General features: G+C 42.2%; 1 protein-coding gene across 1 annotated transcript in view; it reads left to right on the top strand.

The window, feature by feature from the left end:
- The window catches only part of LOC147750799 (solute carrier family 23 member 1-like), a 783,856-nt gene that overhangs the window by 674,022 nt on the left and 86,593 nt on the right, over positions 1–23,241 (top strand). Inside the window, exon 11 of the mRNA XM_086936963.1 lies at positions 2,202–2,297. Within this exon, the coding sequence (XP_086793089.1) occupies positions 2,202–2,297 (96 nt within the window). The remainder of the gene's footprint in view (positions 1–2,201; positions 2,298–23,241) is intronic.

The raw sequence follows: 23,241 nt of genomic DNA, 5'->3' as shown, positions 1-23,241 counted from the left end.
TATGGAAAAATACAAAAATTAAACTTTTAAAAATTTCGCGGGGGGAGCGCCCAGTACGCGCACCGGTAAGCGAACCGGGGAGCGTACTTTGGTGAAGAAAAAAAAATAGAAAAAGATAAACGTTTTGAATGATCAGAGGTAGGGTAGCTCTGAAAAGAGCTATTGTGTTCTGTGGCTAATTTAGGTACCTACAAGTAGGTTCCAATGCACACTTTTAAATAAAGGACGAATATTCGATTCCCTTCATCGGAGAAGTGCACACCATCTCTTCTGTAGATGTGTTGAATGTTGGAACTCAAGTTATTGTTGTATATTAAACCCATTCCATAGTCTCTCATGTAAGCAGAAACAGATTTATTCACATGTTTCTGTGCTTTCTCAATTGGTGGAAAAAATTGATTGGACCACTCACATTTTTGTCTTTCACATATATTGGAATATACCAAGGCAGTTTGGGGAAAAAGTGTCATTTAAAAGAAGAATACATTTTACAGCTTTTGATATTTGCTATTAAAAAACCATTGAAATTCACTGAAAAAACCATAGGTTATAGACCATATATAGTTAGGAATTAGCATTTACAAAACCTTGAAAATTCACAGAAAAAACCATAGGTTATAGACCATATATAGTTAGGGAATAGCATTTAGAAAACCTTATTTTACTCGCACAAGACCATTGAAATTTGCATATATAGTTTGTTGCACTAACTATATATCGCGCACCCGCAATCCACTGCTGATGATGTCCCCAAACTGCCTTGGTATATTCCAATATATGTGAAAGACAAAAATTTAAGTGGTCCTATGGTTTTTTCTGTGAATTTTCAAGGTTTTGTAAATGCTAATTCCTAACTATATATGGTCTATAACCTATGGGTTTTTCAGTGAATATATATATATATATATATATATATATATATAGATATATAGATAGATAGATAGATAGATAGATAGATAGATAGATAGATAGATAGATAGATAGATATTTGTGTTTTCCCTGAAATAACAGAGAGCCCGATTCACAAAGGTAAACTTAAACCCGAAGTCTAAGAAGTCTAATGCTAGACCTGAAGTCTAAGTTTAGACCTGAAGTCTAAAGGCCCAGTTCAGAAAGGTAAATTAAGTTTAGAAATGAAGTATAAAGGCTCAGTTCACTAATGTAAACTTAGACTTTAGATCTAAATTTACTTTTGTGAACTGGGCTCTCAGATTTCAGGTCTAAACTTAGACTTCAGATTTAAGTTTACCTTTGTGAATTGGGGCCTGTGTATTGCATCTATAATAGTACCTCTGTAAGTGCAGCCAGTTGTAGTTGTCAACTTAATATGCAGGTAAGTAGTCTGCCCCACTGCAGTCTCATCAGGAATGAGTTGAGGGGAGAGATAGCTCGGTGTCAGACATTCACACTGTGGTGAGAAAAGAAACATGTCAATTCTTGTGTGTAATCTATGAATGGGAAAAATGTAAGACCATTATCTGCCCTGTGGAAATGCTGCTTTCCATTTGTCATCCATATGTCAACCCTCTGTCCAAGTCACCAATTGTTGGGACAAAATGCTATCTTGCATCTGCAGTGGTGGATGTGACACATTTAAAAACATATCCATGATATAGATAAAGTCACCATCAGGATGAAACTGTGTGGGGTGACAGAAAAATGGTGAGAAAAGGTTGTTAAGAGACTGGTGCATATACACTCAGTATGAGGGGTGGAGTCCTGTCAAGGAGGGCCTCGATTAAGATGTTTCACCAATCATTGTTGATGTGTTCTTCCTGGACTGCTAATGGGACTCCGAGTTAACCCACATTGATGCTCCTTTGGTATATGACAGTAGTGTAAACTAACTGCCCCTTTTAGCAACACCTTGTTTGTTCTCCCTTTTGTTTTGTCAGGTGTGTTTCTTCTGAAAGAGCAAAGTGCACTTTGCGCCTCTACAGAAAAAAAAGTATATCATTTGGACTTAGCTAATTGTGCAACTTTGATAAGTGCTCAGTTATAATTTGAAATCGTTTAAATTGCATTTACTCTTGAATACATCCTTTGTAAATCCACTGTAAAGGAAATCTATACCAACGGCAACTACCCGAGGTGAACTTTAGAGTTTAGAAACTTACATAAATTGATAGTGGTATAAACGATATTGCAATCTATTTAAAATGGTGTTTTACAACCCCTTATCTTTTTCTTGTATCTTGTAGGTGTAAAAGAAGTTGATCAAGTACTCACAGTTCTCCTTACCACATACATGTTTATAGGAGGTTTCTTTGGATGTCTTTTGGACAATACAATTCCAGGTAAGCTGAAAAATGCCTTTAAAATGCAAATCAGCTGCTGTAGACAAATGATCTTCGCAGGCCTCACATGTAAGTGGGTTTCATGAAAGTGATCCTACTAACATGCTAGGAGCACATACAATGACATTATATGCTACAAGGCACCATCATAAAGTGTGGGGTTTGTTTCTTTGTGTCAGGAATGCACAGTAGCAATACACTTGTTGTTCAGGGAGTTTTCTTTCTGTTCAATATACCCTTCTTTTTTTTTTCATACCCTGGTCCTCCATGTCTCACATTCCTAGAAAATGGAACATGGACAATCTGCTTCTGAAGCTAATATTACATGGAGTAAACCTACTGGCATGTTCAAGTTAGTGACTTGTCTTGGGTGGGCCGCTGGCTGAAGGATGTCGGCTTCTGACAAGCCATAAATAATCTCCTTATTTTGCTCAGGGGAGAATCGAATAAATGATTTAACCTACAAACTCTAAACCTTAAAAACATAGATAATGCCCTATATTTATCATTGTTTCAAGCATTGTAACTCAGCAAACCACTTTTCTGATTAGCATTCCAAGAAGGCGAAAAGGCAGGAATTCTCCATATTTAACATCATACAGCTCATTCCTCTCCTTTCCTAGGGCTGACACAGTTTTGGCTGCCTGGTGCCAATCCATGCACCCTTGTGTCTTGGTGCAAGGACGCCTGCATTGTAGGCAGGATTGTGTTTATGCAGGAAGGTGTCCCCTCAGAAGCATTTTCAAACCTCAAAACAAGGAGAAATAAATATATTTATCTTCCTTATGCCACACCATGGGGAAGCGTTGCATTTTGACGCATACCCAGATCTACCACTAATGGTGAATCTGGGAATGTGTAAAAATCCATGGGTGGGTGGGTGCATGGGAACACCCATCCGCTACCCATCGAATGCCTCCTTGGGGCAGAGTAATGCAAGGCGGCAGTTTGCACTGGCTTGTTTACCTCGGATTCATGAAGCCATATAGGGCCACACAGGGTGGCCTTGCTTGGCTTGATAAGTCTCAATTAGGATTTGTGTCACCCTTGCACCTGCTTGAGTGGCGCAAGGGAGACACAAAACATTGATAAATCGGGCCCTCTATATTTATCAAACATTGGCAACATCAATGGATCTAGCTTATAAGTTCTTCTTCAGTCATTGATGGGGGTAGTAAGTGATCATACATGTGTCTGTTTTTCATCCTTGCACTTATGCAGCCATTCAGCCATCAACTAAATCGTTCTTGCACTCAGACACTCGCACAACCACAATAAAACAAACAACATCTCATCGACATGCGCAAGACCATCGCCCTGTTACTAATTTATGCATTTTTATGCATTTTTATATAGCGCGGACTTTACCCGAAGGTGTCAGAGCGCTTCACAAAAGGAACAGAAATGAAACATATTGAGAAACATTACAAAAGAACAGATTACAAAAGCATACGTTACGTTACATAAGGTAATAGTGACATTTGTGAGCAAACGAAATACATGAGGTAGTAAAAATTGTGAGCAACCAAAAATACATGAGGTAGTAAAGGTAATAGTGACAATTGTCAGCAAACAAAGTACATGAGGTAGTAAAAATTGTGAGCAACCAAAAATACATGAGGTAGTAAAAAGTGCACAAGAGGAAAAAGTGACAAGTGTGCAGTTACAAGAGAAAACAAAGTATAATTTGAGGTATAATACTGCAATAAGTGCTAGACACTCAGGCACAAGAACAAGCGTTATGTAGGCAAAGGTGGCACTTGTGCAAGTATCAAAGGTAAAAACATGTGAGAGGTAGCAAACCGTGTGTTACAAGGGCAAAGTGGTGTGTGCATGTTACAAAAGGGCACCAAACACAAGTACATGGAAAATACTGCAAATGGGAAGACACTCCAACCCCAGGAATACACTGGGAAGGCACTTCCATGGTCATGGAAAGTAGAAATTATCAGTAGTGGCAAGTCTTCCTCCAAATAACAAGAGGACGTGAATTACTTTTGGAGGTGTCTCTGGAGGAGGAGAACTTTAAGGGTCCCTTTTGAAGGCCTGGGAGGAGGCAGTGGTCCGGAGCTGAGGCGGAAAGTAGTTCCAGATTCTCACTGCGTTGCCTGAAAAGGATTGGTCCATTGTTCTCTCCTTCTTGAAAGTGGGTGGTTCAAGTAGTAGATTCTCTGCATTGCGTGAAGGTCTAGAGCCTCCAGAGAGTTTCAGTTTATTCGCCAGGTAGCGGGGAGAGGAGGAGTGCAAGGCTTTGTTGGTGATACAAGCGGTCTTGTAGATAGCTCTAGCCTCGAAGTGAAGCCAGCGGAGGGTGGATAACATCGGTGTGATGTGATCGCTTCTTTTGGCCCCATAAATGAAGCGAGCTGCTGAATGGAAAACAGACTTAAGTGGGGACAGGTGAGATTTGGGGAGGCCAGTAAGAAGAGAATTGCAGTAGTCTAGTCTGGAGAAGACCAGCGATTGCACCAGGGTTATAAGGTCCTGCTTCGGGAAGAAGCGTTGGATTCCCCAAAGAAGGCGCAGTTGGTAACAAGCAGATTTTGCAATAGAATTGATGTGGGGAGTTAGATTGAGTTTTTGGTCTAGAATGACTCCAAGGGATTTTGCGCTGTCGACAATGATGGGTTTATTGTTTAGTAGATTCATCTGATCCATCCATGTTTGAACCGGGGGAGGAGAGAGTGAGGAGGAGAAGAGGAGGAATTCAGTTTTGGAGGGATTCAGAATCAGTTTATGAGTTGACATCCAGTTTTGGATGGAGTCCAGAGTGGAGCTTAGGATGGAAAGATCATGAGTGGAGGCAACCTTGAGGTAGAGTTGAGTGTCGTCTGCATAGAGATGATAGTGAATCCCGGATTTGCTTAGGAGGTTTCCCAGTGGTTCTAAGTAGGGATTGAACAATGTGGGTGCAAGTATAGAGCCTTGAGGAACACCCTGACCTACCGCCAAAGGAGAAGAAAGACTGTTTGCTATTTTGATCATTTGGGATCTGTCAGAGAGGAAGGATGCAAACCATTTAAGCACAGTGCCCTCCATGCCCATTCTCTGTTGAAGGATATTGAGGAGGGTGTTGTGATTGACAGTGTCAAAGGCTGCAGAAAGGTCAAGGAGAATTAGAAGACAGGACCCCCCCGAATCGAGTATCCTCAGCGCGTCCTCAACCACTTGCAGTAGGGCTGTTTCAGTGCTGCAGTTTTGGATGAAGCCGGACTGACAATTGTCAAGAAGATCATTGTCCTTGATATGACGAGAGAGTTGTTTTGCTACACATCTTTCTGTGATCTTCGCAAGGAAGGGAAGGTTAGTGATGGGGCGGAAGTTGTTGAGGTCCTTCGCATCAGCAGTGGGCTTTTTAAGCAGAGGGGTGACCTGCCCAGTTTTGAAGGAGACAGGAAGGGAGCCTTGCCAGAGGGAGAGGTTGATCAGAGTGGTCCAATAGGAAAGGGAATGGGTATAAAAGTCAAAGGCAATGGCACTGGGGATAGGGTCAAGATAATGGTTGGAGGGCTTTGTTTCGTGTATGCACTTCAGAAGGGCATCTTCAGATATGGGGTCAAAGCTCTGCCAAATGCGCATTTACATTCAGGGGGATGTGCACATGGTCAGATAAATGTTGTTACTTGAAGGGTAAAAGAGCCATTGGTTGTAGAGAGCTGAACCACTGGCCTATGCTGTTTGCTCTTATGGCTGAAATGGTATTCATAAAGACAAATGGATGGCATAAGAGAGCTGACCAATAGATTATATATATATAGTTACAATTTTAATTCACAGTTTTTTCACCGGCTGCACTTTGTTGCACACCATTGATTTGACACATAGGACTATCATGTAATGAATTATACCTACAGCTACCACCTTAGGCTTAACAGGGTAATCTTTGGCCATCGGCCACAACATTATATTTATCAAGGGCCAATTGATTTCTCATTTTGCTTTTGTAATTTGGTTAAACTTGAATGTGCAATAATGTATTTTACAGCTATTATGTCGCTATGTTGGAAATATGCAATTTGAAACTCTGGCACATGAGATGGGGAGAGTTATTCAACTCGTATTTATATTTATTTTTATTCCTATGTGCAAGTCTCGCGTATACAACAGTGTCTATTTTGAGCATCTTGAATTCAAATATGCAATTTGTGATGCGCAAGCAATACAGTGTTTTGAGTTTACAACTCTTTTACAAATCAAGCACTTGTTAAACAGAGCAGTAAGGGAACAGCAGTGGCTGGTATCCCCTTCTCTTTAGCGGGTATTTGCACAATAGTATTTTGCACATTTTCCAAAATGAATTGATTCAGTCATATTTTCCCCATAGCGCTTTTTAATTTTAACAAAAAAATATTGCACTGTTTTTACCATAGGCTGTATTAGACTGTATTACCCTGCCTTGTAAAGTCCCCTTTCCATTATGATTGTTTCGTGGTTGGGTCAACCAATGGATTGCAATTTTATATCAGCACTTGCACTTTAAAAGCAGACTGCTCCCTACGTGGCGTCATGTGATCAAGGCCTCTGGGCAGGCCGAAACGTCATGCTGGCAGGGCGCTCTTTTTAAATAAAGACATTACTGCTCACCTGCACATCGTGGTTGACTCCGTGTTCCTGATTCTCGTGTGGCCTCTGGGAGAGGGGGTGCGGAATTTTGGAGTGAGCAGCACGCGCATATATATATATATATATATATATATATATATATATATATATATATATATATATATATATATATATATATATATATATATATATAGTTAGGACTTTGTTTCCATAGGAAGAGTGTTTTTTGCTTTGCCAATAACTTTGCTGCCATTTGATGAATTCTCGCAAAAATGTGAAAATTAGAACAAAGCTCAATACAGCTGCTGTCTTGAAAGTTTTGGGGTAATATATCAAGCAAAGGCCGAGAAAAAGGGAGTGTCCCAAAATGAATTATCCCGTACAAATTCCCATAGAGATTTTAGACAGAACTACAGTCCGAACTGCGGAACGGAGTTACACCAAATTTGGCAGAAAGGTTGCTGTTGGTTCAGAAAGCAACCTTTTTGTGAATTGCTGTAAATCTGTTCAGTCGTATTTGAGAAACTAAAAGAAATCAAAATTTAAATATATAGGGAGGCCGATCCTCCAAGGATCCAACAGTTCCCATGCTCAAATCAGATTGCCGGCCAACATTTCAACCAGGAAGTGTTGGCAGCCAGCTTGGGAATCGGCTTCAGCTGAGTCCCACAAAAATATTTAACAAAAACTAAAAGGGGCAGGGTAGGAATACCCAGACCCCTCAACTGTGGCACTGGTGTGCCCCCATGACCCTGACAGTGCAAAAGAACACTTTATAAAAACACATTTTTCCACGGGAACGTGACAGAGCTGTGAATCCATGGCAAATATTTGTTCATTCTATTTTTAGATTAAAGCCCCCGAGTGGGCCAGGTCCCAGGAGTATTTTTGTAAAATGGACGGGTGTGCACGGGCTCTCATATGAGGCCTTTAAAAGCCTTGGGGACCACCACCACCTGGGGCACACATAACATTGATGGGGGAGCCACACAGACCCCCATGAGACCTGGGGCCCACCACCTTCCCGTGACTTTATTTAAATATGAAGCAAGGGGATGCAGACCTTCTTCCCATGCCCCAGGGACTACCGTCTCCCTGGGACTTTCTTTTTACTCAGCCCCGGAGACCACCGCCTCTCTGTTGAAGTGCATACTAACAAAAGGATGGGTCGAGTGACCCCCATCCTGGAGCCAAACATTGCACTGTGGACTACCACCCCTAAGGGTTGGCTCCTGCTATGTCCTGGGGTGCCCAACCGTGGGACATAGCTGTTTGTTTTAGCTTGATAGGAGCTGTGACAGCTCCAGTCAAGCCAAAGCAAACACTCTGGTTCAGGGAGCGGGAGCTGTGAAAGTGCTCCCATTCTTCAGTTCCCTCCATGCAACAGCAATGCTGTCTGGGACCGGTCTGGGACCGCGGGGGCCTTGAAGATCTGTCCGAGATCCCAGGGAAAAGAAAGAGGCAAAATAAAGGTCAGAAATGAGCAGAAAGTGGTAGAATAAAGGTCAGTAACAAGCATAAAGAGGCTAGATAATAGTCAGAAACTAGCAGAAAGAGGCAGAATAAATGTCAGAAGGGAGCAGCGAGAGACAGAATAAAGGTCCGAAATTAGCAGAAAGAGGCAGAATGCAGAAAAAGCAGAAAAAGGCAAAATAGAGGTCAGAAGCTAGGAGGAAGGTGCAAAATAACAAACAGAATGAGGAGAAAGAGGCAAAATAGGGGTCAGAATCGAGTAGCAAGAGGCAGAATAAAGGTAAGCAACGAGCAGAAAGAGGCAGATAAAGAACAGAAGTGAGCAGAAAGAGGCAGATTAAAGGTCAGAAACAAGCAGAAAGGGGCAAAATAAAGGTTAGGAGTGAGAAGAAAGAGGTAAAATGACAGCCAGAATGAGCAGAAAAATACAACATAGAGGGCAGGAGCAAGCAGAGAAGAGACAGAAAAGCGAGGAGAAAACAAACAGAGAAGGCTCAAAAACTGATGGCATCAGAGAGTTGCGGACTGCAGGTGAATTGGACTGGACATGAGAACTGTCACAGGGGGAGCTGGCATGAGGACCTGCTCCCATGTGACCCTTGCTTTTTTTTACTGAACACCCACTGGCAGACCCACTCTTACACTCACGCACCCCCTCACAGACCCACTCAAACACTCACAGACACACTCACAAACCCACTCAGAGACTCACTCACTCACTGATAGACGCATTCAGACACTCATGCACAGATCCACTCAAGCACTCATTCCCCCACTCACAGACCCACTGAGAGACTCACAAATGTATTCACAGCCTCACTCAGAGACTCACACAACCACTCACAAATTCATGCACTCACTCACAGACCCACTCAGAGACTCACACACCCACTCACACTCATGCACCCACCCACAGACCTACTCAGTCACTCACATACCCACTCACAGATCCACTCATGTACTCACTCACATCCCACTCAGAGACTCTCATATGCTCTCAAAGACCCACTCAGACTAATGCACCCACTCACAGATCCACTCAGAGACTCATGCATCCACTCCCAGACCACTCACACGCTTACAGACCCACACACTCTGATACGCAACTACTCACAGAGCCACTCAGACACTCATGCACACACTCACTCACCCACTCACAGACTCACACACCCACACACCCACTCACCCACTCACCTACCTATACAGCCACTCACACTCTGTCAAAGATTACAAGTTACAGTTAGGATATACAATTTAAAAAAACTTTTAAATGCACTTCAAAAACCAAAGATTACAGGGACGTTATACTCAGGAACTAGAATTTTTAAAAATTATAGAAATTCCCTGAAAAAAAACAAAGACCACTGAGCTGTTATAGTTGGGCTCAGATTTACCTTGTACAAACCGACATTCAGCAGTTATAGCTATCTGAGCTAACTATAACTTACGTCCCCACAATGCTCTGCTTATGACCTCACATATTACATCACTCATGACACGGTCGGTGACATCACTCATGACATCACAGATGACATATTAAATGATATCACTGATAACATCACTAATGGCATCCGCCACAGAACCACTCACATACCTACTCAAACCCCCATACCAACTTTCATATGCCCACTCACACTCCCACACAGCCAAATCATATACCCATTCACAGACCCATGCCAGTACTCACACAACTACTCCCTCCTCCTTGAAGTCACTCACACACCCATACACTCACACATGCAGCCACTCATACAATCATTCACTCACCCATACAATCACTCATACAATCATTCACTCACCCACACAGCCACTCACACAGCCAAACACTCACCACAAAGCACTATACAGCTGCTCACACACGCACACAGCCTACTAACACAGCCACTCACTCACCCATAGAAGCACTCACATGCTCACTCATATACCCACACACCACTTTTCCTACCCTGCCCCTTCTCTTGTTTTTCATTTTTTGTGGGACCCGTCTCAAGCCAAGTCCCGAAATGGCTGACAACACTTTCTGGTTTAAAGCGGTGGCAGCCAATCAGGTTTGAGTACGGGGACTGTCAAATCCTCCGAGGAGCCGCTTTCCTATATAAACAAATTTGGATTTTCCTTAATATTTCAAAAACTACTGAAAGGAATAATGGCAATTTATAAAAAGTTCACTTTCTGGACCAACAGCTAGCTACCTTTCTGCCTAATTTGGTGTAATCTGTTCAGTAGATCGGGCTGTAGTCATGTCTAAAATCTCTCTATGGGAATCAACATGGGGAAAATGCATTTTGGGACCCCTTTATTTTCTCTGTCTTCGCTTGATGGATCATCATGAATCCTTCAAGACAGCAGCTGGAGTGAGCATCATACTAGTTTTTAAATTTTTACGAGAATTCGTCAAACGATGCCAAAGTTATTGCCAAATGAAAAAACGCTCTTCCTATGGAAACTGCATCCTAACTATAATTATATACTGGTGATCACCAGTATGTTGTATATAATCAGTTGTTTGTGCCTCTCCCGTCAGACCGGTGTTTTGGAGGAGTACTGGAGTGCTATTGGGGGAGCCCACATTTGGTTGATCAGGAAGAGGAATGGGGATGCCTGCAGTAGAAGATGCGGGTCTCATAACGGGCGTTTTTTCATGACTGCCAGCATGGAATCTGTGTTTGTACCAACAAGAAATGCTTTGCCCGGAAGACTGACACCAGCTGGTAATTGGGCACCGCAGACGCCAATGCTGATGTGGTGAGGTGGTTCTGGCATAAACAATTTTGCTGATGGGTCCCCCTGAACCCCGAGGTTGTGCCATTTTGGAAATTATTTTAATGCTGGCTGCTAAAGCTTTTTGAAAGACATGTGCCTTTGCCCTGGTGAGAGACACCTTTGACTTTGACCCTGCAGTTACAACTTTTTAGGATCATTGTCTGCTTGGGAGGGACCTTTTTAGCAGCATTGTGGGATCTGTAGTCCTGAGGGGGTTAGAGCACAGGCTTGATTGATTTTGACTTTAGATTTCAAGTTCACTCATAGTCCAGATATACAACCCCGAGACGATATACACTCTCCAATAAATAACGATCTAAAAAAAACAGGAAAAATAGTACAGGTAATAAAATGGGGAATGGAACACAAGGGAAATGAAGTGTAAGCCTAATACAAGAGGTCCAAAGGTAGAGGGATGTACAACCAATTATGAGTCCACAAGTACAAAGAAGAGTATTACTGTGGAAAAGGAACACCCATATGAAGAAGTAGACAGGTGTGTACCACAATGATTCACGGAGGCACACCCAGTGAATATCACAGTATATCGATGAGCCTTAATCCAACCACAAAACAAGGAAAGTCTTAGTCTTACTTTAGGGTATAACTTGCGTAGCTGGATCGTCGACGAACCTGAGAGTGCACAAAGGCCTGTTGAGGAGAGGCCGATGCACTGGCAGAAAACATGCAACTTAGCTCTTAGAGAACGCCGGACCAACTGATTGCTGAGGACCGGCTGTAGTGTAGCTGGTGAGCCGGCATGCAGTTCCCTGACAGAATCGAGGAACGAAACTGACGAGGCTGAGGGCTGGCTGTAGAGTAGCTGGTGCGCCGGCAATCCGTTCCTGACAGGACCCCTGGGGCAGGAAGATGAATGAACGTCACTCCAACAGTGCTATTGGAATGATGACTGAACAGGGCCAGCGAACAGCAGACTGGCACAGAAACCGCTGAAGAGCACTTGGAAGGCGACTGGAATCAGCTGAGGCCTCGGAACGCCACCGCTGAAGAGGCTCATTGATGCCGAATCGAGCAGAGCCGGCGAACAGCTGTTAGGCAAGAAGACCGCTGAGGCAAAGCTGAGGAGGTGGAGGGAATTAGCTGAGGCAGCGGAGCGGTCAGCTGAAGAGATTTTTGAAGATTACACCCACTCAGACAGCTCAGGCAATACGCTCTGCCTGCTGCCTCCCTACACCACGAAACAGGCTGTGGGTTAGGTTAGCGGGGCTCAGGAGACACTCCAACACTGGTCAGCAAAGGCAGAAGGCAGCAACTCCAAAAGGAGATGCAACGAGGCACTGAAAGTCCACCACCATGAGCAACTGCAAAATGGCATGCAGCAGGCTTGATAGCACAGGCAGCCGACTTCACGTTGGTCCAAAAGGCAAAGACACCGCCAGAACAGCGCCCCACAGGAATGAAGAAACCGATGAAACCACTCTCTGGTGAGATGAAACAGGAACTCAGATGACAACAGGCTGGAGAGCCCACTCTCCTATCCAGTTCTCGATACTAAGAAGGCACACAGTCCCAGTAAGGCATAGGAGCAGACCTCCAAGGAACCCCACAGAAAACCAAGTGAAGCTTGTAAATCAAGGAACATAGGTGTAGTAATTAGTCCAAGGAAGCAGAAGAAAGTTGGAAGTAGTTTATTCTGAGAGGACAGCTTAACAACCACCTCCAGCATAACACCAGTAGTAACTGACCAGCTAGTACAGATAGAATGTTAAGCTAGGAATGTACAATAACAATTCTGAGAAGGAATGGTGCACTAACATAGGATAACATGGGATACTACACACCTTCCCCCCTAAAAAAAATAAAAAACAACAAAAAAAAAAAATTCAACATAAGTAAAGAAATTCAACATAAGTAATCATGTAGCTTTACAGGTAATTGCTTGACGCGAGAACTTTTCCTTTGCACTGTGAAAGGAACAACACTGTGTTTGGGAGAAGCACTTAGGGAATCAGGAACACTTTCCAGAGCATTGGAATTATTGACAACACAATCATCAGAGGACGAGGAGGATTGAGGAAGAGAAACATATGCAGGAACACTGGGAACCGGACTTTCCGGTGCAAAGGTGTCAACCATGGCAGAATAAGAGGTGTCATCTTCAACAGTGGGATGACTAGGTACAGAGATGGGAGGAGACAGACTGTTATCTTCCAAGCTGGGGTTCTTGCAAAGAGACACTCTCCTGAAATTCCATACCTTCCCCCCTTCAACACGAATAGCTTTTGAGAAAATTTCAGTCACCCTACAAGGATCAGACCATTTGTTCCATTTGTTCCCAACGGACCTACCCAACTTGACTCGTACAAAATCGCCAACTTTGATTTTAGTACTTTGGCTATTTAAAGATAAAAAACTGTTTTTCATCTTCTCTTGATATTTCAAAACCCTGTCTTTGACTTCATTACAATCAAAAGAAGATTCAAATGGTAGTTTGGATTTTAACCACCAAGGGAGCAGTTTGGAACCAGGTTTCCTGCCCCTGAGCATTTCAAAGGGTGATAGGCCTGTGACGGAATTGGGAGAGGTACGGTAAGACAAAAGCATAGCACGTAAGGATTTCTTCCAATCAAGATTACTCTTAATGGCCAATTGGATAGATTCCTTGACGACCTTATTAAAGCGTTCTGTTTGACCATTGGCCTGAGGGTTATAATTGGACACCCTCTTATGCACAATGCCCACAATGCCCACCCTCTTATGCACAATGCCCACATGTAACCCTCCATGTCAATCTTCTTACCAGTATACCCACCTGGATTTACGTCAGGTGGTAGTAACTTAGTAGAAGGCCAGTGGCGGTCAAAAACATTTTTGCCAATTAAAGTGTACCAAGCACAGGAATCTATTAGCATAGAAATATCCTTACCATTAATATTGATGATATCAGAGGGAAACCCTTCACATTTTGTGTCACTTACACACAACAACGTGTTAATTTCAGAAGGTTGTTCGACATCTTCACAATCTTCATAGGACAAAAAGTTAACTTTCTGAGGAGACTTACACATTTTACTGAAGTGTCCGGATTTTTTACACTTGACACAAATTTTGTTCCACGCAGGGCAACCTCTATAATTGCCTACGTGGTCATTTGCCCCACATCTATAACAAATAATTTGACTTTTCCTAATAGGAAATCTATTCTCCCTTCCTGCAAAATCTTTTCTGAAAGGGACGGGAGTTTTCTTAAAATTATTGACGTTTTTGACCAAAGAAACTTCAGGAATGACTACTTTACTTTTGACCTCCTGGTTTCTAATTTCGTTTACAAATAGTTCAGACTGTTCGATCCCCTTTGCAATGTTCCAAACTGCACTGAGAGAAGAATCCGTCCCCATCCAGAGACGTTCTTGAATTTTTTTACTTTTAGTGCGCATCATAATTTGATCTCTAAGGACCTGGTCAAAATTTATAGTTTCAAAGGCACAGGATCCAGCTAAAGTGCGTAAAGCAGCTACGTAATTTTCTATGGATTCATCATCCTTTTGTATACGAGAGTAAAATTTGAATCTCTCCATAACAATGTTGATCCTTCTTCCAAATCTAGTGCTAAGCTGTTTTATGACTATGTCAAATACATTTACATCACCAGAACCAACATTTTCAATGGGAGGTAAGTTTTCCAATTCTTTAAGTCCTGCACCGCCTAAACAGTTTTTTAATAATGCTAGCTTCCTTTTCGGGGAACAGCCATCTTCTTCAATAACATCCACATAAGCAAGGAAAGTGGGATACCAAAGATCCCATTCTACCTTTGGATCTCCGGCCGTAGGTAAGAAGTGTGCAGGAGAGATAATGTTATTAGACATATTAAGCTAAAAGTTACTTAAATAAGGTAAAAGACAAAATAAGGTTAGTAGAAATGTGCCAAAACAAAAAAAAGTAGTCACCGTTGTCTTGTAGTGAAGAATAAGAGAAAGAAAAATATCCACGGTGGAGTCTTCAAGCTTTGTTCTTCTATTTTTTTTTTTAAAAAATGAGAAAAGTTAATTAAATGTTAATAGTGTGGTCCTTGTGAAGAGCGGAGGTTAAAAGCAGTGAAAACGAGCAAAAACGGTGAAGTAATCATGAAGAAATACTTTGAAAACGAGATCGTGGTTCTGTAGCCATGGAAACGGGGAGTTGATTACAAACAAAATGGCCGCTGAAACGCACACGTAGTAACGTGATGCGTGGTGACGTCGGAATGACGTGTGAAGTGTTCCTTCCTTCGTTCGGTGAAGACACGGGACAGTGCGAGGCAGGCGCGCGTTGGTGAGTTTATCCTTGTAGTTTTTTGAAAGATGCTGTGCAGCGACAACAACAGTATGAGTAGCGCGCGCTGGGGAAAATTAGCGAGGCCACTTCGACAAGAAAGTCAAATGTTATAAAAACACACAGATCGAAGTGATGCGAAGGAACAGCAAATGAAGCGCACTCCACCAAACGCGCTCAATAGCCAAAACAAACGACGAAAATCTCCAAACAAAACGTATTCAAAGATAGCGGTGCAGGGAAAAATCAGAACAAAACTCCCGCTGGTGCAATCAAGGCACTTAACATAGTAGGCAGCCGCTGGTGCAATCTTACACACATGAGCATATATATAAAAAAAAATACCTGGTAACTTTTAGCTGTAAAGGCGAACGCTGTCCGTTTTTCAGAATTTTTCCAAATGTCTTAAAAGATGGAAATTCTTCTCTTGAAGCAGGGTAGAGGCAGGGTAGTGAATCCCGTTCGTCGCCAAATTTATGTAGTAATTAGTCCAAGGAAGCAGAAGAAAGTTGGAAGTAGTTTATTCTGAGAGGACAGCTTAACAACCACCTCCAGCATAACACCAGTAGTAACTGACCAGCTAGTACAGATAGAATGTTAAGCTAGGAATGTACAATAACAATTCTGAGAAGGAATGGTGCACTAACATAGGATAACATGGGATACTACAATAGGCACCTTCCAGAAAACCTCCACAGCAGGCTAGGATTACAGAAAAGGACCATGGAGTACTTATTCCTTCGATAAGATGAAGATCAATCATGCGGCACACAGGAAGGAGAGAGCACATAAAGGGGAGGTGACAGATGTGGCCCCCTTCGCCAATTCGTCACCAGTGTTGAAAAGATGAAAGACTCAGGCAGGGTAAGTAAGAACGTCTTTATTCTGTCACCCACTCTCCGCAGATGATGACAAAGCCAACATTCTACTGTGAACTCCCATGGAAAATTCCAATAGGCAGGATAATGCGGGGAGGGGGGAAGGTACCAAGTGGAGAGGGGAGAAGGAAAAAGTATAGGAAAAAGAGAAAGGAGATTACAACAATTTTATTTTTCAGTAGTATGGGCGACCACCCCACCGTAAAGGTAGTGCACTGGACATCGCCATGTTGTCTTCTGCCTTAAAGCAGTTAACATCCACCAATTCCATGCAGCCTGATGTCCTGTCCAACAAGAAAAGACAAGGTGCAGTGATATGTTGGACACATTACACTATCTTATTTGTTCCATGGTCATAGAGGACTTGTTCAGTTCCAGAAAGCCCTTAGGATGTAGGCTTCTGTGACTGGAGAACAGTGAAAAGCACAGCAGGCATAGAAAGGTGGCAGCTACTGCCCATGGTCATGTGCAGCAGAGAGAACGTTTCAGTTGCCGTACATGATCTATAAAGAAGAGAACTAGGAGAGAAGAAAATATATTGAGAAGTACAGAACAGATAGAGAGAAGAGGTTCCAGAAAAGGAAAAAAGTAGAAGAGAAAGAAAGGAGAGCACATTGAAAATGCAAGAGAGAGCAGGAGAGACAAGAAGGGGAAGATAGACTGAAGCTGTGGCAAATAGAAAGGGTTATTGGGGAAACGGGTGATGGAGGCAGTGTGGACAAATATCAGGAGATGAGGAGAGAAGAGAAAAAGAAAGACTAAAGCCTCAAAGAGCAAAATGAGAGATAGATACACATGGAGAAAAGGTGATTGGAGATTTAAGTGGAATTATTGCTTATCATGTGTTTCCCAATACAGCTGGCCCAAAGTGAATACAATGCAAACGTTTGCACTCATTTTCTAAAAAGATTTTAGTGTAAGATCCAAAATCACCTTGCAAAGAAGTCTTTGAACTACTTTAAAGGTCTAACCATTGATACTTGATCCACTTTGCTTTTTACAAAATTCTTAACAATGGTGTTCTCCTGGAATTTGTTACCACATGCTCTTGGTGAGAAGTATTGATGCCTTTCCTTTTAATGCTTATCTGTCATGGCTACATTTTCTGGTATAGTCGCTGGAAAGTACAACCTACTTGCTCATAAATCCAAATTCATTAATGGAGGTGATTGGGCTTTTTAGTGTCCATTTAAATATGGAAGTCTCTTAACTGTTTCATAACATAAAGCTTGACTTTTGTATCCACTTGTAATAACACTAAACAATCAATCAGCCTGTAAATATTTTTCCATTTCTAGTACTCAAGGCAAGCGTCCATGCTTACTAAATTTATCACTCAGAAAAGAGTACACTTGTCTAAGCAATGTTAAGCACATAGAGGGTGCCACCTTTAGGATTCTACACAAGGAGTCTACAGCATGTGAAAGAGAAGAGAAAGTCCATAATTCTTGAGGTGGAGAACTCTCTGGCATCCTAATGGGAGGTAACATGCAAGTAGTATCAAAGAGAGAGATTATCACAGAGCAGGATCCTAGATGAAAACCATGAAACCATGGCCGGTCCTAGGATTTGTGGGGCCCCGGGCGGAATAAGAACATACGAGGCCCCTATAATTTGCATAAGATTTAACCTGACAGGAAGTGACCTCATAGGAGGTAATATCAATTGGACATTAATTATATGGCATTGTTTCAAGCTGCTTTGCAAGAAGCAACTTACCTAGTTTTGATATAATTAAAATGGTTAGAAATAGCTTTAAAAATCCTAATAAAATACATACATACATTTTAAATCTCTAATAAGTGGATATACATTAAATTAATGTAACCTAGTTATTGTTCTCTTAAATGGGATGAATGAAAATGATATGCAAATCTGGCATTCTGGCACTAAGAGTGCTCCAAAGGAGAGGTGCAGACTTTACTAATGTGGAGAAAGGACAGTTTTAAGTGTTTCAGAAGCCGGCACATTGTTAATGAGTAAATTATGTTTTATAAAAGAGATTTGGAAGTTGACTTATTTCTAGGATTTAAATTTCTCTTGCTGTTTCTGACCCTTCAAACTTCCACCTCTCCCCTCCTGTCTCATCCCGCACAACCTCTGACATCTTTCAGTGGTCCTGCTTTCTTTCATCCATTTCTCAGCAATACTTTTCTCTCCACTCTGCTTATGTTCCCTTGCTGGTTCTGTCTCTCTACCACACATCTTATCCATACACTCCCCTTCAACTCTAATCTCTCCCCTAGCCTCATTACTTCTTTCCTTGTTCTGCTTCATTTACACCCACCTCTCCCCTTCCATCCTCCTGGAGCATCTTAGCGTTTCTTGTTGATGATGACTCTTTTAAATTCACCTTCGCCTCAATGTTCTACTCTTTTTCCCATCTTTCCCTCAGCTTTCTGTGATTGAATCAAGAAATATAAGACAACAGCTGACTTAAATTTAAAAACAGCCAAGGGTCTTGTTTTTTTGTCAATGGCTGTTTAAGATAAATGAGTAACAACAATACATTATTTTACGTTCACCCTGTCACTGTTTTGAACAATGAGTACCTCCTTCACACACATTTGCACAGAATACCAACTGCAACTGGAATACAGAACCGTTGCTCAGTGTGCTCTTCAGAGAGGCCATGTATTGAACGACTATGTATTCTGGACACCTTTTTGACCCACAGACAGGCACAGTGTGAAAGTTGTACTGCCTGCATCCTCAAATCCAAAGCACTCAACTGTAGCCGGTTATAAACACCTGGAGGAGACTCACTACGATGTGTGCTCCATACAAGAGTTAAATACTGTGAAATGAAATACAGAAACACACATCCTGAACATAGCTAACACTCTTGGGGAATGCAAGATTAAGTAAAGCATGTGAAATATAAACAGGAACAAAATCGCTGCCATGGATTACTCTATCATGCAGTGTGAGAGTGGGTCAGGAAATAGGCCTGGCACTAAAATAAAAGTGGCCCCCATTAGTGAATTAGTTAGCGAGAAAAGTGTCCCATGTTTCAAAATGAGGGCAGTTTTTAACTTGCAAAAACATGCTGTTTAGGTATGGTAGACTGCATAAATGTGATTTTGCTGCAGACAATGTTTGTTTTAATATCATGAAAATCAACATTAAAAATTCGCTCATCTGACCATAAAGCAGGCAATCAAACTTCCCGAAAAAACAGGTCACATACTAACCTTACAGATTAGACCATCACACACTGCCTGATTGCCCTAATGATATTCCAACCCGGCCACTGTATTATACAATTATTGTGCATACACAGGATCATTGCTTTTGACGGATAAAGTAAAGGACATGAATATAGGGTCCGATAGGGGCCTGTTTCAATGTTCATTTTTATTAACCACCAGGTAAAGAAGAGGCATCCAGCACACTTTAAGCCCTAGTCCAGCCAATTTTACATTCGGATTGTGCTCCTCTTTGTGCACCAGTGGCTGCTGTACTCACACCTATCTGCTCCCCAGCCCCCTCTCACTTTATTCCGTTTTTCGTACCCCTTTCATTCACCTCTGTGCTCCTTTTCTTCATCCTGGGTGAGCTGAGTGGTTTTCATTGTGAGGCGCAGTCATTCTACCTTTTGTTCTGCGCCCTGCATGTTATCCTGCTTTTCATTCAAACAGGGGCACGGCGCACTTCACAGGTGAGGGCTCTTTAATTACGTGTCTGATCGATGCTATCCTCATGCAGAGGCAGCGATTAAAAGAGAGACGGACCAGCCCGCAGCTATTGATCAAAATCCCCTGGGCCTCCAAACTCTGAAGTTTATGAAAGCGCGAGGCCCCCTGGCTGCGAGCCGGCATGGGGCCCTGGGCAGCTGCCCACGCTGCCCATGCCTAGCGCCGGCCCTGCATGAAACCACCTCTCACAGAATTAGAGGCACTACTAGTGCCTGCCCAACTACATCTCTTCTAAATGGTGATGGAACTAGTGTCATCAGCTAGAACACAGGACTCAAATGGACCAATCCAAGGCTTACACAATCACCTATCCTTCACAATACCTACCTGTCTTGCTGGTCGCTATTTGACGAAGACCTCCATTTGTACTGCAACTTTTGTATAACCTGCCTGTAACCATGAGAGGTGTATGCCAATGTCGAAGCCTGCTTCAAGTTCATGTAATTTTGACTGGTGCTTTTGATCAAATGTAATTGAACTATCTATCTTGTGCCCATATAGTGAAATTCATTGTGGGACCTACCCAACTTCCCATGTAAAATGACATATGAATTCCATTTAGTTTTCACCATAGTTGCTGCCCTAAAATGTTTAAAACACACTGTTCACCACTAATTTACCAGAATGTCCCTGATGGATATTCTCCAAGCTCTCTGTAAAATTATTGAACATGAATGGAGAGTTAAGTTAAAACTTAACTTACGGAAGTTGGGCAGAACTAGGAAGTGCTACACTTTATGAACCAGACCACGACCTTTGGTAGTCAGGGGATCCTCCGCTAGGGCAAGAAAGTATTTTACTAGATCTTCACAGCAGAGGTACTGACTGCAAAATAAATAAATAAATGCCCATCAGGCAGAAGGACATTTAAAGCAGTGACAAGAACCACCATAATGGTGGTTCTGTCGATATATTATAACTTTACCATACAGCTCCCTCAAAAATGACAATTACAATTTAATTTTTTTTAAAAGAAGAACTTAAAGAGAAATTTTACTTTTGAAATAAAAAGTACAAGTTATGTCCCATGGTGAGGGGGCATTGTAGGAAGGTCATACTTTATGCCCTGATCACCTACATTTTTTATTTTGCCGGATACTGGTAGTTAACGACTCTGAATGTGCCCTGGGCTCTGCTAACCAGGGCCAGTGCTCTGTTTAAACAGTATCTGGTAATTGGCATAATTAAAATTGGTTCAGACAACTTGCCTAAAGTCCCTGGTATGTGTTATGGCATGTAGGTGTATGGACCCCTGTGGATGTAATGCACATAAGTGTGCACTGCTGTGCTGTGGTGTTTGATGTCATTTTAAAGACAGCTCTGCCTTCCAGGCTGGTTTTAAAATAAAACTGTCCAAATTCGACTTTGGAAAGAAAAAGTACTTCCAAAGTCTAAAACTACCATTTTGTATATGTGTCATCCCTAAGATCTGCCCTAGGTGACCCAGGGGTAGGCTGTCTTGTTATGAAAAGCAGAGACATTAGAAAATATGCCCTGATGAAGGAAAAACAGCCAAAGACATTTTTCCCATTATAGAGCTGCTAGCACCATAGGCTGACATAGGAAGGATTTATTTAACTTTAATAAAGTCTAACATTTGTCAGGAATAAGCTAGCAATGTCATTCAAAGTATCAAACTAGTAGTTACAACAAATACAATAACTGGCGAAGGTTGAATTTGCTATAACTATTACGGGAAACGAGTTATAGAACTTACTTTCCTGAAGTTACCTAAAGTAGCCCTGTAGCAGCAGGCTCTCACTCTTGCCTTCTCTTGCTACGAAAGAAGAGGTAAATACAATTTTCTGACAAGTATTTATCCCTCAACTGCAGGTCGCTAAATAAGCATAAGCATGATGTTTATGATTTTCTTGAAGAGCATTGGCCAGAAGCAGTCTTTTTGACTGAGATCTGGCTCACTGAGAACTTTTCCCCGTACTTAATACAAGTTGTCCCCCAGGGTTTCGACATTGTGAGACTTGCCGGGCAAACCCAGAGAGGAGGAGGGATTGGCATTATTTTCAATCAGACACTATACTGCACCTTCTCTTAGCATTCTATTAATGGGCGTGAAGCAGCTCTTCTTTCTCTAGCCCTCACTAACACTTTTATGGTACCAGGGGCTCTGATGTAATGTCCACCTAGTCCCATTTCTAACTTTATTACTTCTCTAGCTGTTCTGTCTCCACAAGTTCTTTGCTACTCTAATATCTTAGTAGTAGAGAATCTCAGCTTGCACTCTAATGACACCACCTGCTCAGTGGCTACTGCTCTGCTATTGGAGGACTTACAGTTCTCTCAATAAATTTCTACTCCCACACACAGACTTTGGTACATCCTCGATAACATTTTTTAAATCTTGCCCTTTTAGTGACTGGCCCTCCCCTCCTACTCATCTGGTCAGATAATTTTGCCATCCCTTTTTTTGTTCCCCACAATAAGTCACCCATCAGTCACGTTTCCGTTCATGTTCTAAGGGCATGTCAGTGGGCCAAAGTTACCCCCTCTAAATTTAGCGAAGCATTAATCACCACTCGACCCACTTTGGAAAGTTGTGTTGATATGGCTAACTGACAACTGGATCAGTGGCACATTGGATCAAATAGCCCCCTTAGTTAATCAGACTTTTCACAGACAAAACCATTGGCTGACTGGTTTAACAATTAACTTTTAGTATTAAAAAAGAACTGTAAGCGCCTTGAGTGCCTCTGGCAAAGAGTAGTCTATGATCCAACGTGCAAAGCTTACAATATGGCAGCACTTGAATTTTACCACTGTCATATCAAGCGGTCTCATTGTGTCTTCTATACTTGTAAAATCCAATCTGCCCCAAACTCTTCCAGCCAAATTTTCATTATTGATAAGTCACTCTCCTCACCGTCTCTAGTTTCAGCCTCTCCTTCGCCATCGAAGGAGGGCTGGAATGCCTTACTTCAATTGTTTTCTAAAGAGATAGAAAATATTTATGACTCCTTTCCTGCGAAGGCCAGATACACTCCTAGTTTAAGCACCTGGTTCGATCCCTCTGATGACAGCTCTAAGCTGCTGAACTATAAGTCCATCAAACCTGATAAGGTGACCCTCTTCCATGCTTTGGTTAAGTCTGACTCCCCACTTGACCCAGCATACCCCACCATTTTGGAACAGGGCCTTGAGGTTGTCTACCCACTACTACATGAGCTACTTAACAGCGCTATGGCCTCGGGCCGGGATCCTCAGTGGTGGAAGCATGCCATGGTGGTCCCACTCCTTAAAAAGCCTTTGTTGGTCCCCACCAAGCCTGAAAACTATTGT

The sequence above is a fragment of the Lissotriton vulgaris genome, chromosome 1_1 (assembly GCF_964263255.1).
Source record: "Lissotriton vulgaris chromosome 1_1, aLisVul1.2, whole genome shotgun sequence".
Lineage (NCBI taxonomy): Eukaryota > Metazoa > Chordata > Amphibia > Caudata > Salamandridae > Lissotriton > Lissotriton vulgaris.
The sequence above is the reverse complement of the archived record's forward strand: the minus strand, read 5'-3'. Positions and strand labels throughout refer to the sequence as shown.